Here is a 16,423-nt window from a genome sequence, read left to right on the forward strand (position 1 = left end):
ATTTTATACGTTAAGAGAAAATTCAGTAGGACACTCCTCAATGCTTTTAACTTGACAGTTGTCACATTTTAATAACTTTGAATGTTCTGCTTTTGTTCAAATAGTTTAATAGTGCAAAACTCAACATTTGTTTTATTTCAAGTTTTATAAGTGTTTACAAATATACATAGTCTAGGTGAAACAAATTTTCTATGAATATCATATTCGATCTTACCGTTTTATATACTACCTGTGCGAATTGGTACATTTGTCGACCACCGAACAGAAACACCCTTGAGCAAAAACCAATTTAGTTTAAAAAAATTGTAACATTAATTGTTGAAACTAAAAAAAACTTCAAATAAGTTTTTGAACTATATTAAGCTTCATTCAAGCCCCTAAAATTGATTTTTTTTTCATTTTAATCTCTAAACATATGTTATTATTATTACTTAAGTTTTTTTTTTTAAAATGATTAATTTTAGAGACTTAAATGAAACACTAAAAAGTCCAAGACTTATTTGAGTTTTCTTTAATTTCAGGATTATTGTGATAGGGAAATACGATTTATAAGAATAAATTGATCCTTTTACTGGGAAAATTCGAGGGGAGTAAATACTGGATAGATTTTGAAACTAAAAAAAAACTTCAAATAAGTTTTTGAACTGTATTAAGCTTCATTCAGACCCCTAAAATTGATTTTTTTTTTTCATTCTAATCTCTAAACATATGTTATTATTATCACTTAGACTTATTTGAGTTTTCTTTAATTTCAGGATTATTGTGACAGGGAAATACGATTTATAAGAATAAATTCATCATTTTGTTAGGAAAATTCAAAATTTTAAAAAAAAACTTCAAATAATTTTTTGAACTGTACTAAATATATGTTATTATTATCACTTGGGTTTTTTTAAAAATGATTAAATATAAAGACTTAAATGAAACGCTAAAAAGTCTAAGACTTATTCCAGCCACCACATAAAAAATTAACACATTTAACTCAAAACCTTAAAATTTAAGTTTATAAGTTTTTTTCTCACTTATATGATATTCAACTTTTTCACTTTTACCCAATGTGAGACTTCACCTTACACCTGTAATCCAACTTATTTGTCCATTTATTTACTCATTTATACTCGGTAATAGAACTTATTTGATTAAAATATATTTGTATTTATGTCTTTTTAAAAAGTCCAAATTTGTTTAAAAGATTCGTTGTTATTTTATCGCTTAAACGTGTTGCAGATTTATTATGATGGGTCCTATTTTTCTATTCTATTCTATCTCTGTATAGAACTATAGATACGTAGATAAACATTAATTCCCCAATTTTTTACTCTGGATCATACTTCTCTAAAAAAAACAACTCTGGATCATACAGTAGATAACAACACGTGCAAGTATAGTTGTTGTTTTTTTGTTTTGACCAAGCATAAATAGTTGTTAGAACACCATAACTATAACATATTTTATAGTAGTTCATATAAACCAAGTCTCAAATCTCTTAATTAGCAACCAACGTACGCCCTTGTCAAATTTGGATCATATTCAATTTGAAAATGAAGTACATCATTCAACACTTGTTGGTCACAGGAACAGTATATCTTTCAACCCTTGTGTTGCATTCTTCCAAGTTCCAATTTGATGGGGTGGAAAGATCAGTTTCTTAGATTCCTGTTTTGGAGATAGTGTTGCTTCCTTACTTGACATTTTAGTTGCCATGGATTGCAATGTGATTTCCAACTCCAATTCCATCTGTTTAAAGAAATTGTCACATTCTGTGTCATATATTGGACACACTCCGCACCCTTTAATTATAATATCGCTCCGCTTTTCCCAAATACTTCCAGTTTTAGCAAAGAATTCAAATGAAATCTTTGGATTATAACTTGCCATAAGTTCTTCCATGCTTTCACTTTCACATTCTTGGTTTTTCAGACAGCATTTTTCATCATACCACAGACACACATGGTCGGAGAAAAATTCACAGGCATGTATGCTAGACCAATTATCCATGTGCCCACGTGTGACCCTTTCACCAACACCGGTTTCCATGTAACAGTCACATCCAATATAGTTCTTGTCGTTTGAAGTGAACTGATCAACAATAACACAAAAGATGAAACCCATGATCTTGGAACATGGAACAGAAGAAGAGAGATCAACAGTTACTGAAGCCTGTGTAGTCCTATACACGAACCACTCTGGAACCTCACTTCCAGGGTAGATAAAATCAACTGGACCACCAAGAAACTTGATTGAGTTGGTTCCAATTGTTGAAAATTGATCATATGCCACTTTCTTTATGTTCACATAAGCATTTACTCCAATAGCACTGAGTGAATGTTGATCCAATTTTACACAATTTTGGAATGTCGTGTGTAACTTGTATGCATGTAGCATTTCAACAGCACTCAAAGTGAACATTACAGTCTCCAAGGATGAACAGTTAATGGCATATAGCTCTTTTATGGACTGTGGAAGCTCTGGCAGAGAATAAAGCCTTCTGCAATCACTCAAGTCAAGCTTTTCCAGCTTTGAAAGATGCTTGATGCTTGCAGAAACACTCTCAATATCTGTTCCTTTTAGTAACAACTCACGCAATGATGATAGGAGGTTGATGTTGTCTGGAATTTCAAACAAGTTACGGCATTCTTCCAACTTCAATGTTTCCAAAGACTTTAAACCATTAACTAGGATATGAAGATTTGATGCATCAAGTTGTGTGCAGCCATAAATATGAAGACGTCGAAGTGATCTTAGGTTGGCAACCTTGTTTGGAAGATTGCTTAGGCTTTTGCAGTGATCAAGGGTCAGTGTTTCTAGTTTTCTTAGACTCCCAATCGATGAGGGCAACTCGTTGATAGCAGTTGAAGTTAAAATTAAGTCTTTCATATTCTCTGAAGTCACTGAAAACTCCTTGAGTCTTGAGCAACCACCCAGGAAGAGGTCACGTAGAGATCTTAAATGGGAATCACTTCTAAGACTGGTAAGCGCTTTGCAGTAGAAGAGATTCAACCGTACAAGCTTTTTGAGAGATAAAATAGATGGATGAACATTACGCAAGTTTTTGCAACTATAGAGTTCCACCTCTTCAAGATTTGAGGCCTTTGAAAAATCTGGGAGCTCTAGCAGATTTTTGGAATAACTCAGGTCAATTTTCTTTAAATGTTCAAGATTCTGTGACAAATAAAAGAGTGTCATTAATAACATATGCTAAAATACTACAAATACTTGATCTAAGTCTCTCTTAAGTTACAAGTCTAGAATTTTAATCAAAAACAAATAAAAGAGTTACATTAATCAACATATGCTAAAATACTACAAATACTTTATCTAAGTCTTTCATAAATCTAGAATTTTAATAAAAACAAAAAAAAACTATATATGTGATGTATTTCCATACCTGGATTCCATCCCAAAGTTTTTCCACTCGGCTCCAAGGCAATTTGAGCTCAACGAGATTTTCAGCACAAAATGATAGAGGCAAGGATTTCAAAGGATAACTAACCCAATGAAAAAGTCTTAGGTCATTAGGCAAAGATTCAAGGCCTTTGGGAAGATACAGGATTTGCTCATCGCCATAATGTTGGGTAAAATTAAGAAATTTTAACTGTTGCATCCTTTCAAAGATTTGAGGACTTAAACACACCTCATCAAATTTTGAGACGTTAAAAGTTATGCTTTTGATGGCTTTAGTTCCCTGGCAAGAAAAAAGTAAAGTACAATGTTAAATAATATTCAAAACCAGAGTTTGTAGGAGAGAAACTCAAATAGTTAATAATTGTAACAGATATTTCATACAATCATGACTCTTACCGTGTTATTTTTCAACACTAGATGAATGTCATTAGGATCCCATAACCTAGTTCGTTTTCCAGGGTCTTCGATGCATTCTTCTCGAACAATCTCCCAGCCCATTTCTTGTATCAAGTCATGCATTGATACAATTGAGATTCCAGAGCCCTTGGCTTCAATTATGAGGGCCTTGTCTTTAAGGACTCTTAACCCAATAATTGTAGAGAAACCACAAGCATCAAGCAGATATATTATTCGGCGTACTTCATATCCTTTAAAAAAACATGCAATATATAGAAATATGTTCTTCTCTTCTCGATCAAGTCTATCATAAGTCAATCTCAATACATTCTGAATTTTTACTTGAGGCATTTTCTTAAGTTTCTGTAATTGGCTTTCCCATTCTATTTGGCTCTTGCCATAAAGAAAAGAACCCAACACTTTTAAGGCCAATGGGTTTCCATTAGCATACTGAATCACCCTTCTCGAAAGCTCAATCCACTCCATCTCAAGACAACTTTGTTTGAAGGCATTCAACATGAAAAGTTTAATAGCTTCATCAGAGTTTAATGCCTTAGCCTCATATACAATATCAGCCTTTTTCCCAAGCACACCCTTATCTCTAGTTGTTACAATGATTCTACTACCAGATCCAAACCAATCAAGTGCTCCAACTAAATTTTCTAGTTGTTCTGAATCATTGATATCATCAAGAACAACGAGAACCTTTTTACGAATCAACCTTCTCTTAACATATGGGGGAACTCCATTAGGTGTGCCAATCTGTAGATCATTTTCCTTTAGTAGTATAGAGATAATTTTGTTCTTCACATAAATCATTCCATGCTTCTCTGATTCTTCTGTTATGTTTGCCATAAAGCAACACCCTTCATATTCAAAATAAAGGCGGTTATATACTGCAGCTGCAATAGTTGTCTTTCCAATACCACCCATGCCCCAAATCCCAATGACACGAACACCTACTATTGTCGATCCTAGGCACAATAGTGACTCCAAATCTGCAATCCGTTCTTCAATTCCAACAAGCTCTGTTAACTCACTTTGGTACATAAGATTCAACTTGGATGACAAACATTTGGCAATTTCTTCTATAAGCTCAACTTCATCCCTATTCACCAAGAAAAAGAAATCGATGGTGTATCAAGTTTAGTGCCATTACTATTAACAGATGTTGGATGTATAACAAAAAGCAAACTTTTGCCACACATAAAAAAGACAAGTTTTAATTAGAAACCAAAATTATGACCATCATATTTTATATATTTTTCTTGGCATCACACTGGATTGCTAGTGATGATAATCAATAATCTATCTAGCTTAAAAATAATAATTTAAGTCCCTGCAAGTTGCATAACCTGCCAAAGTATGCATAATATAAAATCAACAAATAAATAAACAATAGAAAAATATTAAACATGCATGGAGAAAACCAAAAGAACTTACACAAATTTTGATGAATGAAATCCAGAAAGATTGGCAGCTATATTTAGAGCACATCTCCAATTTGGCACCTTTGCAAGGTTTCTTTTATTTTTTTCGTGCTTAGCAAATGCATCTCCATAAGTCCCTTTTTGGTGCCGTACGTCTGATGGATCTACGTTGTAGAAAACAGGAATCACAATCTGTTTATTACTGTGCATGCACTCAATTATTTTCACAACCTCTTCCAAGCACCACTTTGAAGAAGCATAGTCTTTGGAGAATATGACCAAAGAAATAAGTGATCCTTCAATGGCTTTGTCAAGTGAGTGTGATATCTCATCCCCTCCTTCAAGCCTGTCATCAACAAAGGCATCAACTTGCTTCTGGCGCAGTTCCTTCTTCAAATGGCTAAGAAAACCACACCGTACGTCTGTGCCTCTAAAGCTGATGAAGACATCATATTTGATTCGAGGATCTTGGGAACTAGAAGAAGTTTCCATTTGATATATAAAAGCACAACACAAGTGTCTCTCTTTAGATCTATAAACTCTACTTCTTCAACAAAAGTATATATCACCACCAAACATGATGATATGTTAAATTGCTGCAATCTACATAAAACAAAGAGATATGCCACTCAGAGAAAAGAAAATTAAAGGGGAAATGAATAATAATAGCTTCAACTAAACTATGACAATATAAATGAAAAAATAACTGAAAAAGTGAAGAAATGTTATCTGTTGTTGTAGTAAACAAAACAGATTTCCCTCACACAATTATCAAATTCGTAGAAGGATGGAGATCATATCTCAAGGCCTTCCGGTTGGGGAAGAAATACTTAACAAAATGCAAAAGTATTAAAATACATGATAATTTGGTGTGACACTTTGATACAACTTTTAGTTTATGACCAACAAAAATGAGTTGAGTTATAGAAAATGAATGTAAAACCGAACAGGTGTTCGTTTCTGAGAAGTGAGAATTGAAATGCAAATATGCAATCAACGCAACTTCTGGGAAGTTTAGATCAGTAAAGAAAGAAAGATTCGTCTTGGAATGAACAGAAGCAACCCCACCAGCGTGGACTTTGCAGTTGCACTGTTGAGTTTGTGAGACTAGTCTTCTCTGCTGTCTATTCGACCGACGTAAGGTTTTACTCAGGCTCAACTATTATAAAAATATAGTTAGGTGCATTTTTTTTGGTGAATTATAGTTGAGTGCATTTAATTACTACACCAAAAAAAATGTCTACTTGATTATTATATCATAGTTAATGAATGACATTAATTGAAGAATGGTACTAAAAGCATAGTACTATTAAATAGTAGGTGTTTAATTTTTATCTGTATAAAAATATTTAGGCACAGTTGCGTATTACGAAATATATGCATTTATTATATATTTGGATCCTCTCCTTTTTACTTTCAACAGGAGATGTCCTGTTAAATAATCCCAGCCATTCATCGCCTAATAAATTTAAATCAACGGCTAAAAAAAGAATCCATTGAAGATGTGTGTTTCCTTTTCTTCAAATATTGTCCTTTCTTCTTCACTTACATTCGTACTCTGATGTCGCACTGCACTGCCTCCACCACCACGTTATGTAGCGCAGGCTACTGAAGCGAAACCACTGCTTGCTGAGGCACCATAGATGGTATATTTCAAAATTTATTTTCTAAAATTCAAGAGCTTTAAAAATATTTGAGTAAGAACTAGAATCTTATTTTTTGGAGTGAAAAACAAACTAATTTATTATTATATCTAAGAATTCATTTAAATATCTGATGTAAAATATAATATTAATATAAATTTTATATAAAAATAATTTAAACTTTAAACTTCACTTTTTAAAAAATTTATTATATTTTTATAGTCTTATATAACATCTTTTAAAATATAATATATAAGATTAAATTTTACTTTTTATAAATTAAAATATATATACTTATATAAGTTTTATTTTTATTTTATATATTATATTTTTATCATATTATTTAAAACTTATTTTATACTGTCACAAACATTATTTTAAAAAATAAATATAATATATAAAATAAAAATAAATTTATATAACTATAGATATTTTAATTTATATGAAAATAAAATTTAATTTTTATATGATATTTTAAAAAATAATATATTAGATTATAAAAATAATAAATTAAAAAATTGAATATGAAATTATTTTCATATAAAATTTATATTAATACTAAAAAGTTATAGAACTCATATAATAATTTTTAAAATATATAAAAACTCAGATAATAAATTAAAAAATAAAAAAATAATTTGATAAAATAGATAAAATAAGAGAATAGATTTTACAATTAAACTTATTAAATATTTCATCAACTAACTTAAAGGTTTTTTTTATTACATAGCATAATTTTGTTTTGTCACAACAACATCAAGGCGGGCCGAAGCGTTGTTTCGAAGGACCAGGACATTGAATTCATGACCAAAAGAGACCCAAAAATAATATAAAAAAAACTTAGAGTAAATTATTATGTTTTTAGTCTTTAAATTTTATGATTTTTATTCATTAATTTTTTTAAAAAATTGATCCTTATTTTTATAATTTTTACGGCATTTGATCCTTTTCGTCTAAATCCTTGACTACCCACGTGACATTGTTTATATTATTATTTTATATGATTAAAAATTATCATAAGTTACTAACAAACCAAATCAAAACACACGTATACAAATCAAATAAAAAAATCACCTTAACCGTTGAATAACAAGTTAACTTCAAAAGTTCCAAAATCTAACAAGGAGATACACTTCTAATTTTGGCAAATTGATCTAATCCGGTTGTTTTATAAAATATTTTCTAAAACGGGTCTCTTTTGGAACTAATTACACAAGGTCTTTTTTTTAAGCATTCCGTCACTACGAATGATGACATATGTGAACAGTAGCCAATGTGGCACGGGTTTTGTCATTTGACATTGGCAAAACACGTGCAGAGGTACAGCTAGCTAGGTGCAGGTGTAACAGTGCAGGATAGGCAGTGTGCATTGCAGTTCCGTCATTTTGAGTGACAAAACATGTGCAAACCGGGCCTTTAAATAGCAAGCTTCTTTCATGCTTTGATGTGTCTTAAAATTTCTACTTAACTTTTTTGTAAGTTGAAATAAATTAAAATAAATACATACAAAGACAAATTTAAATTAAATACATGCACTTTTTTTCAAAAGGGGTCAGCAGCATGCACTTTTTATTGTGCCTTAAAATTTTCACAAATAAATTAAAATATATGTAAAAGACAAATTTAAATAAATAACAGAATATATATATTTAAATAAAAAAATATATTATACAAATAACAAAAATTAAATTAAATATATTCTACAAATAAATAAAAATACAAGACAAATTTAAATAAATTCTGTTATTTGTAGAATATATGTATTTAATGAAAATAAACATTAACTATTTTTTCTTTAAATCATTTAATGAAAATAATTTCTCGGACATAAGTTTTACGGTAAATATGAATAGCATTATTTAATATATGATTAAGACTTATTTTTTAAACCAAGATTTTTTTTAGGAACACCAAGATTTTTTTAAAAAATTTATTTAAACACAATTTGATTCCAAGATAGTAAGATAGACTACTAATGCTTTTCTTAGATGTTTTTGGGTCATATTTAGATGATTTAAATAAAGTTAAATATTTTATACCTTGATTTTTTTGACAAAGAAAGGAAACTCTTTTAAAATATTAAAAATATTACTTAAAAAAATGAGATTTTATCAGTAATATATTTGTTGAAATTTCTACTTCAAATTTTATATGATAAGATATCTCTTGCGTATTTGTAGGTGCCTAAGCCTCTTCCAAACTTGTGCAGTATATAAGAGGCCGGGAAGTGCCATTTCAAAGACTAAAACTCTGTTGTATACATGAAACTATAAAGAATTGTATGCTTTTTCATTTAACGGTTCTTCTTCCTGATTGCAAGTTTTATGTATATGTACCTCAAACAAGTTGATGCATTAAATGTGCCACTGCTAATAATTAATAAGAATGCTGGAAAATGTGAAGGACAATGTTCCTGATTTTTGCACAGGAATGGGAATGCTTGCGATAAGCAAGGAAGAGTTTCCTTTCTTGAATGATTTCTACAAGAACAACATAAACTTGAATGATTTCTACAAGCCTGAACAATCTACTAGCTTGAAGAGAAGGAAGGTGGGAAATCTGAAGCTCCAAACCACATTCTCATTCAAACATCTAACATGTGTGAATGGAGAAACTTAAAATTTTGAGAAATTTTAAATTTTAAGAATTTTAAATATTTTAATTGAAATTCTTTTATTTTTAAAATTTTATGTTTAGATAAAAAAATTAAATTTATGAGGATGAAAAAAGTAAATGAAAAAAAAAAGATATAGTTGATGTGCTAGTTTAGACTGTATTTCTTGAAGAATCATATAAGAAGAGAATTTCAATTTTTCACCTTTTTAAAGAAAATTTCAAAATTTTAAATTTTTCATAAAAAACATCCAAACAATGAATTCTAAATTACATAAATTTAAATTCTCTGATAAATTAACCAGTTAAAATTCTCAATCCAAACACACTCATTATAATTAATTAAAAAAAAACTGTCACAAAATTGTCTATACTAATTTAAAGAAAAAATTGTCACAAAACGTGCAAAGAAAAATTGTGAAGTTTTATAAATTGGAAGACAAAATTTGCACAAAAAAAATTTGGCAATATTGTAAAATGTTAAAGACAAAAGGTACATTTAAGCTTTTTATTTATTTAGTTTTTCTTTTAATTTTGATTTTATTCGGTCTTTCTTTTATCTTCTCCCACGTTCCTTACACCCCTAAATGAAATATATGTTATCCATTTTTCTTAATTATTAGTGAGAAAGAAAAGCATGACTATCATGTCATGTGATTTTGTTTCCAAAAGTTATTTTCTATTTTTTAAAAGAATTTTTTTTAATAAAAATAATAATTAAAAAATATTTTCCAAATATATATTTCTTTCTTTAGTTTTTAAAATCATAAAACATCTTTAGATTGGTTTTATTTATATTTTTCTTACACGTTTGTATATTATTTTTATTTCTGTTCTCTAAAATATAATATTTTAACTCATGCATAACAGAAGATAAATATTATTTAGTATAAAAATACATTATAATTAAATTCAAAATAAATAATATATTTTGAATATATCAATTATATTGTAAATTCTTAATAAAAAATTTAAAAATAAACATTTTCTTATGCATTCCATGATTTAAAATATTAATGCAATAAAAATAATAAATAATCAAATTTTTGTATAAAAATATAAAAAAAAATGATTTAAAAATAAAAAATTTAAATTTAATTTTCAAACGTGCAAACAGTATAAATAACTTGATGATAAATTAATCTTTAAATTTTATAATTTAATATTAAGTTTAAATTATTTTTTAAATATTATAACTTAATGAAAAAACAATCTTATAAATTTAACAATAAATTTTGTATATTTTTTATACATTTAAAAAGTTAAATTTATCTTCGGATGACTGGATGAACTTATCTATTTAGCCATAAAGTATTTAACTAGCGGAATATTAAGGAATGAGAATGAGGGGTAAAAATGGAATTTTGAATAATGGAGGCTGCTAGATGTTGGGTGTTTAGATTTTTCCACCAATTTAGAAGCTTTTCTGGGTTGCGGAAAATCAAAGCATGGAGGTGGAAGTTCATGGTGAAGATGGTTCCAAATTCGCACTGGGAAGGGATCAGAAAACAGTGTTTGGACGAGGCTGCGGATTCAGCACCCACGACCGCACAGTGTCTCGTCGCCACGTGTCCTTCGAACTCGACCATTCACACTCAGAGGATGCTAATGCTAGGGTTTCTTTCCAAGTCATGGGGAAGAACCCCTTTTGGGTGTACGACGGAGAAGCGCTTCGGCTCTTCAGAAAGTTCGACAAGGGTCACCTGCAACTCGGACACCGTTTCTGCTTCTCTCCCAACACACCCCTCTGGTTCACTCTTACTAATATTCAGCCTCTGCCTCAACTTAACCTTGATGAAATTCACGTTTCGGAAATCGATCCCGTTAAAGGTATTATTGCCTCTCTCTTTCCTCTTTTAATTTGTTGCTTTCGGGGCTTCATTTCCCTTGTGAATTTGGTTGCTTGCTTGTGCTGTAAGTGACGGTACAACACTATGTAATGTACTATATGATTTGAAATTAATATTGTGTTTTTGCTATTTTGTGAATATTATATGTAGTTGTGAGTGCTTGTGTTACCTTCCAATGGTAGTGTAATTTAAATATGGTTTGAAATTAAAGAGTTTTTTACAATGCCATCTAATTACAAATTTACGTTATAGTAAGTGTGTTGACTTTTACTATTTTACAATTATTACCTTGAAAACTCATGCTTGTTGGGATTTTTGATTGGTTGATTAGGTTAAAAAAAAAGTAGGCTAATAGTGCATAGAAATTAAATTCTTATGATGCTGTGATTTGAAAATGCAGAGTTTGGTTTTCTTGTGATGGGGCATGAGTTTGACCACTATCCCAAGGGGATGATCCGGAATGCAAAGAATTGGGACTGGTTCCTTGAGGAACGTAGGAAGGATAGTGAGGATGAGGAAGATGTTGAGAAGCAGAGGAGGAAAATGAGGGGAAAGCGAAAAATGGGCAAGGTTAATGAAGATGATGAGTGGACCGGTGAAAGTGAAGATGATAAGGGCCTTGTTGCCAATATGCGGAAAGGTAAGCTGCCCAGGTACTCCACAAGGTCAAAAGACAGTAAAGGAGGTATCAAAGATACCAAAGCTAGTAAAAATTCTAAACAAAAGAAAGCGACTAGTGGTGATGATACTGGTGAAGAAGAAGATGATGATGATGATGATGAGACACTGGGAGGCTTCATTGTTGCTGATGAAGGTGATGATAAGGAAGAGGAAAATGATGATGAAGAAGAGGAAGAGTTTGAAGATGATGATGATGAATTGGATGATTAATGCCAAGGTTAGCAACATAAATGTTGATCAAGTTGGTTTACTTATCTAAATAAGCATGTTCAAATTGCAGTAAAAAAAATGCAAACTTGGAGTTAGGATTACATATTTAAATAAGTTCCTCTGATTTTATAGGATTGATGCTAATAATTTACAAATAACTCACACTCACTTTTTTTATATTTTAAATAAGTGACTATAAAAACTTCTTTATAAAAACAGAATAATTCCAACTTGTTAAACAAGTATCTGTGTAAGAAAAAACAATTTATGAATTTGGTCTTAAAATGTTTAATTGGATTTTGTTATTATTGTATTTATGTGTTTATGTCAGTCTCAATGGAGCAAATCCACACCGTAACATGTAACCCTTCTCTGTCTCTGACATCATCAAACCAGGAGCTATGACAGTAAAACATCCCTGAAGGACGACAATTTGAGCTTCCAAGAAGCCATTCGATTGTGGCCAAATCCACAACAACACCAAAGCTGCCCTGAAGAGAGTTTACTTCAGTAAGTGTATTCGTGCAGTCATGCAGGTGCATCTTCACAAGCATTTCTTGGCATGTTAGGTTCAGCCAAGCTTGAGATTTTGATAGCACAAGTGGAAGAGGGTATCAAAAGCAAGAGGAACGTGACTGCGTTCATGTACCTCCAAATGTACAAACAAATCCAAACACTGTAAGAAGGAGAAGAACATAGGGTTTTCTATTTTTCTATTTTAATATATTGAAATTGCAGGGGTATGGGTCAATATGTAATGACAGGTAAAAAAAAAAGCTGCACCCTTTTGAGTTTAGTGCATTGTAGAATTGTTGCTTGTTCAGGTAAAAAATAAATTCACTTAAGAACTTAAAATGAATTTCACATATTAAACAGAAATTAAAATAACATTAGAAATAAATCATCTAAACATATATTTATATTAAAAATAAATAATAATATGTTTATAATGAAAATAATTAGAATAATTTACTTTATACAAGATATGGTGCGTGATTGGCGTTAGCTCTTTAGATTACCTTAAATTGAGATAATAATATCTTTCTTTAAAATTGTCATAAGTTTTTTTTATTGTTATCATTATTTGTGATTTATTAAAATTCATTCATATGAAGTCACAATATGTAAAATATGTTCATAACTTTTTTTATGGATAATATGTGGGATAACTGCTACTATAATTATTCAAAAGTACTTTTTTATATCTACTTTTTTATTAACAATGTAATGACTAACGAGACATAAAAAAAATTGCTTCTAAGCTGGAGCCATTTTTTTTAACAGAAGTATTTTTATTAATCTTTCTTAAACAAAAATAGTTTCACTTTTAATGAGATACACGTCTTGTCTTAATCTCATATGTTAAATATTTAATTTATTTTTTAATTATTTTAATTTCATTCCTTCAATTATAATTTTAAATTTAATTCGATTGACATTTGTTCCGAAAAAAAAATCTCAATTGTTTCAAACCACTATTTTTTTTATCTTTGATTTGTTTAATCTTTTGTCTATTTCAATCTATTTTTCTTCTTCTTTTTTTTAAATAAATTTGAATATTTTTTTTATAAATTTTTTTATCAATAATTAAAATATAATTTATATATTAAAAAATATTTATCTACTATGAATTTTATTTAAAACATAATTTATATATTTAAAAATATTTATTTATTATAAATTTTAATTATAAAATAATAATTTCTTATGCATTTGGAAGACTAAAATAATTATTTAAATATGCTGCAGTGCAAATTGACCCAAAATTTTCGTGGCGAAGAGATTTTGCTGCTGATTGTTTTATGGTGAATAATTTTTTTACTACTTTCAATTAGCCCTACTTGGTTGAAGCTGAATATGGCCCTGGCCTCTTATTTATCTTGGTTGTCAAATATATCTTGAAGTTTATTATCTGGTGCAAAAAATGTTATTAAGCATAAATGCAAATCAAGGACAGTTTCTTTGATATCTGTTATTATGTTAATTCATTAATTTTCTGTTGTTTACTTGTGTGTGTCCTAACCAAAGTGAAAGATACAATTCGAATATAGTGGAAGATGAAACCCATGTTGTTGCTTTTTCTATATAATTTTCTCATCCTATAATTTTTTTTGTCAAGAGTCATTTTTTAATTACTTCAGCAAATATGGAGAAGTAACAGATTCTGTGATAATGACAAATAAACTTTATGGAAGGCCACGGGGGTTTGGCTGACTAATGCACCTTATGGCAATGTTATTGAGTGCCAAATCATGCTAGATCACAATACTGGGCGATCTAGAGGCTTTGGATTTGTCACTTTTGACGATGAAGATTCAGTTGAAAAGGTTTTTTCAGGGGGAAAAGTTCATGAAATTGGAGGCAAGCAGGTTAGTGAAACTGTTGAAACTAAAATAAAATATTCTTATTGTGCACAGAAGCTGATGTTATTTACTTGCTTATTGCTTATTATTTTGGATACCCGTGTCTGACTATAAATAATTTATGTTGAGATTAAAAGAGCTGAGCCCAACAAGATCTGGGGTTGATTACTGCAACACCTCAAGAAAAGTCATATGATGGTTTTGGCAATGGAATGGATGGATATGGTGGGAATAGTTCCAGAAATCGTAATCATGGAAAAAGAGGTGGACAGTATACAGATTCTGAAATGAGCGGAGCATTTGGTCATTTTGATGGGAACTTTGAGGGAAGTGTTGCCACTGTTTATGGTGGCTATGGATTTGGATATGGTGGGCCAATGTATTGCTTTGGTGGTTATGGACTCAATTCTTATGGTAATCCTGGGGGTTATGGTGGCGGCATTTCTTCCTATGAAGATAGTGGTGGCTATGACAGCGGCAAAGTGGCTAAGAAGGATGATGGTCCTACGTACAACCATCCTTACTGGAAGTGATTTGCTATTGAAAGTCAGCAGAAAAGATATGGCTGCAAAGCAGTCTTCTGTACCACCCCTCAGGTTTGCTATATCATCATTCATTCAGATCAGAAGTAGGGGAACAAAAAGTATATATGTTGTATCTAATGGGTTTTGCAAAACTTTCTTGGAACTTCTTTGATAAGGACTGGCTAATTTCTAGAAGCGTCATATATTGAAAGATCCCTGGACACTGGTAAATTAGCTACCAAAAGTCCAAAATCACACAAATTTATATATATGTGTCCTGTAACTGTTGATGATTGATTACAGTCGTTTGAATTGTTTCTAATAGCGAAACTTCAACTTTTTATTTCTCCACTCATCTCGATGTCTCTTCTCAATCAGTTCATTTTGGTAGTTGCTACGTCTCAAGTTAACTTCTGTTTGAAACTTCAATTTTCATCGTTGAATGAATACAATGAAAGAGTGATAGTTGTCAAAAGCTAGTGATATTAATTAGGAAAAATTGACTAGAGCTTAATTAGATAGGCTCACTAATTGAACAAGTTTTATACACGCCAAAGCTGCATCACGAATTATGAAGATATTCAACGGTCATCTAATCACAAATTAATAACTTGGTTGATCTTTTTACAATCGATTGATGAGAGTTACGTCCATGCGGTGCCAGTGCCACCAAGCATGGCAAAAGAAGAAGAGGAAAATGACCCGTGTTAGTAAGCTTGTGAATCGCGTTTTGGACAAGTACGAGAAACTTCCGGCGAGTCTTAAAGACCACATAAATTTAGAGGAAATGTTGGGAATGAAAATGAAGAGAAGTGTTGAAACACAAAACACCACTTCCTGTGGTCCTCAGCATCCTATTAATGAGAAGCTTGAGCGCTTCAAGGTTCGACCTGTTTTTCCCTATGAAGAGGACAACAAGAACTGAGACTTTGTTCAACTTATTTCATTACTTTTGGAATGTAATTTTTTTTTCAATTCAATTATGTTTACCGTGTAAGACACCAATTGTCTAATTTACTCTCAAATAAAAATAGGATTAAACAATTTCAACTAAATTATTAGTGCAATCAATCCCTTTAAACCACATGAGAATTGCAGGCATTGGTATGATCCAAATGTAAGTAAAGTGACCTCCAACCCCGAGACAGGAACAACTTAGTGATGCAAATACAAATCGGAGCTGATAAAAAGTCAAGTCATATTAAAGTTTTTTTTTTTAAAAAAAAAGTTAAAGGAAAATATTATAATGATGATTATCAAATTTATACTAATTTACAATAATCACCTTCACACAACGCAGGGGAAATT

The 16,423-nt window shown here is 30.5% G+C and overlaps 2 protein-coding genes across 3 annotated transcripts; one reads left to right on the plus strand and one right to left on the minus strand.

Moving 5' to 3' along the window:
- Nucleotides 1-1,385: 1,385 nt before the first annotated feature.
- On the minus strand, nt 1,386-6,364 carry LOC100799103 (disease resistance-like protein DSC1). The gene is made up of 5 exons (XM_014768014.3): nt 5,998-6,364; nt 5,245-5,834; nt 3,802-4,909; nt 3,389-3,685; nt 1,386-3,162 (listed from the first exon to the last, which is right to left on the minus strand). The coding sequence occupies exons 2-5, from the start codon at nt 5,721-5,723 to the stop codon at nt 1,570-1,572; spliced, it is 3,477 nt and encodes a 1,158-aa protein (XP_014623500.1). The 5' UTR covers nt 5,724-5,834; nt 5,998-6,364; the 3' UTR covers nt 1,386-1,569.
- Nucleotides 6,365-10,826: 4,462 nt separating this feature from the next.
- Nucleotides 10,827-15,466, plus strand: LOC100781786 (uncharacterized protein F23B12.7). Of its 2 annotated transcripts, XR_005888722.1 has the most exons (4): nt 10,827-11,317; nt 11,738-12,235; nt 12,625-14,597; nt 14,729-15,466. XR_005888722.1 is itself a non-coding variant. In XM_006597132.4 (3 exons), exons 1-2 carry the CDS (start codon nt 10,936-10,938, stop codon nt 12,226-12,228), a joined length of 873 nt encoding a protein of 290 aa, XP_006597195.1. In that variant the 5' UTR covers nt 10,839-10,935; the 3' UTR covers nt 12,229-12,235; nt 12,560-13,083. The 2 variants fall into 2 exon arrangements, 1 of the variants encoding a protein (XP_006597195.1); XM_006597132.4 differs by lacking the exon at nt 14,729-15,466 and having other exon boundaries at nt 10,839-11,317; nt 12,560-13,083.
- Nucleotides 15,467-16,423: the final 957 nt, after the last annotated feature.

The sequence above is a fragment of the Glycine max genome, chromosome 15 (assembly GCF_000004515.6).
Source record: "Glycine max cultivar Williams 82 chromosome 15, Glycine_max_v4.0, whole genome shotgun sequence".
In the NCBI taxonomy this organism is placed as follows: Eukaryota; Viridiplantae; Streptophyta; class Magnoliopsida; order Fabales; family Fabaceae; genus Glycine; species Glycine max.

Bases quoted from the DNA above. Each gene is read 5' to 3' on its own strand.
- LOC100781786 (XM_006597132.4), top strand. From the start codon at position 10,936: ATGGAGGTGGAAGTTCATGGTGAAGATGGTTCCAAATTCGCACTGGGA. The intron at 11,318-11,737 runs GTATTATTGCCT...TTGAAAATGCAG, and splicing joins GGAAATCGATCCCGTTAAAG to AGTTTGGTTTTCTTGTGATG.
- LOC100799103 (XM_014768014.3), bottom strand. From the start codon at position 5,723: ATGGAAACTTCTTCTAGTTCCCAAGATCCTCGAATCAAATATGATGTC. The intron at 3,686-3,801 runs GTAAGAGTCATG...TTTTCTTGCCAG, and splicing joins TAGTGTTGAAAAATAACACG to GGAACTAAAGCCATCAAAAG. The intron at 3,163-3,388 runs GTATGGAAATAC...TATTTGTCACAG, and splicing joins AACTTTGGGATGGAATCCAG to AATCTTGAACATTTAAAGAA.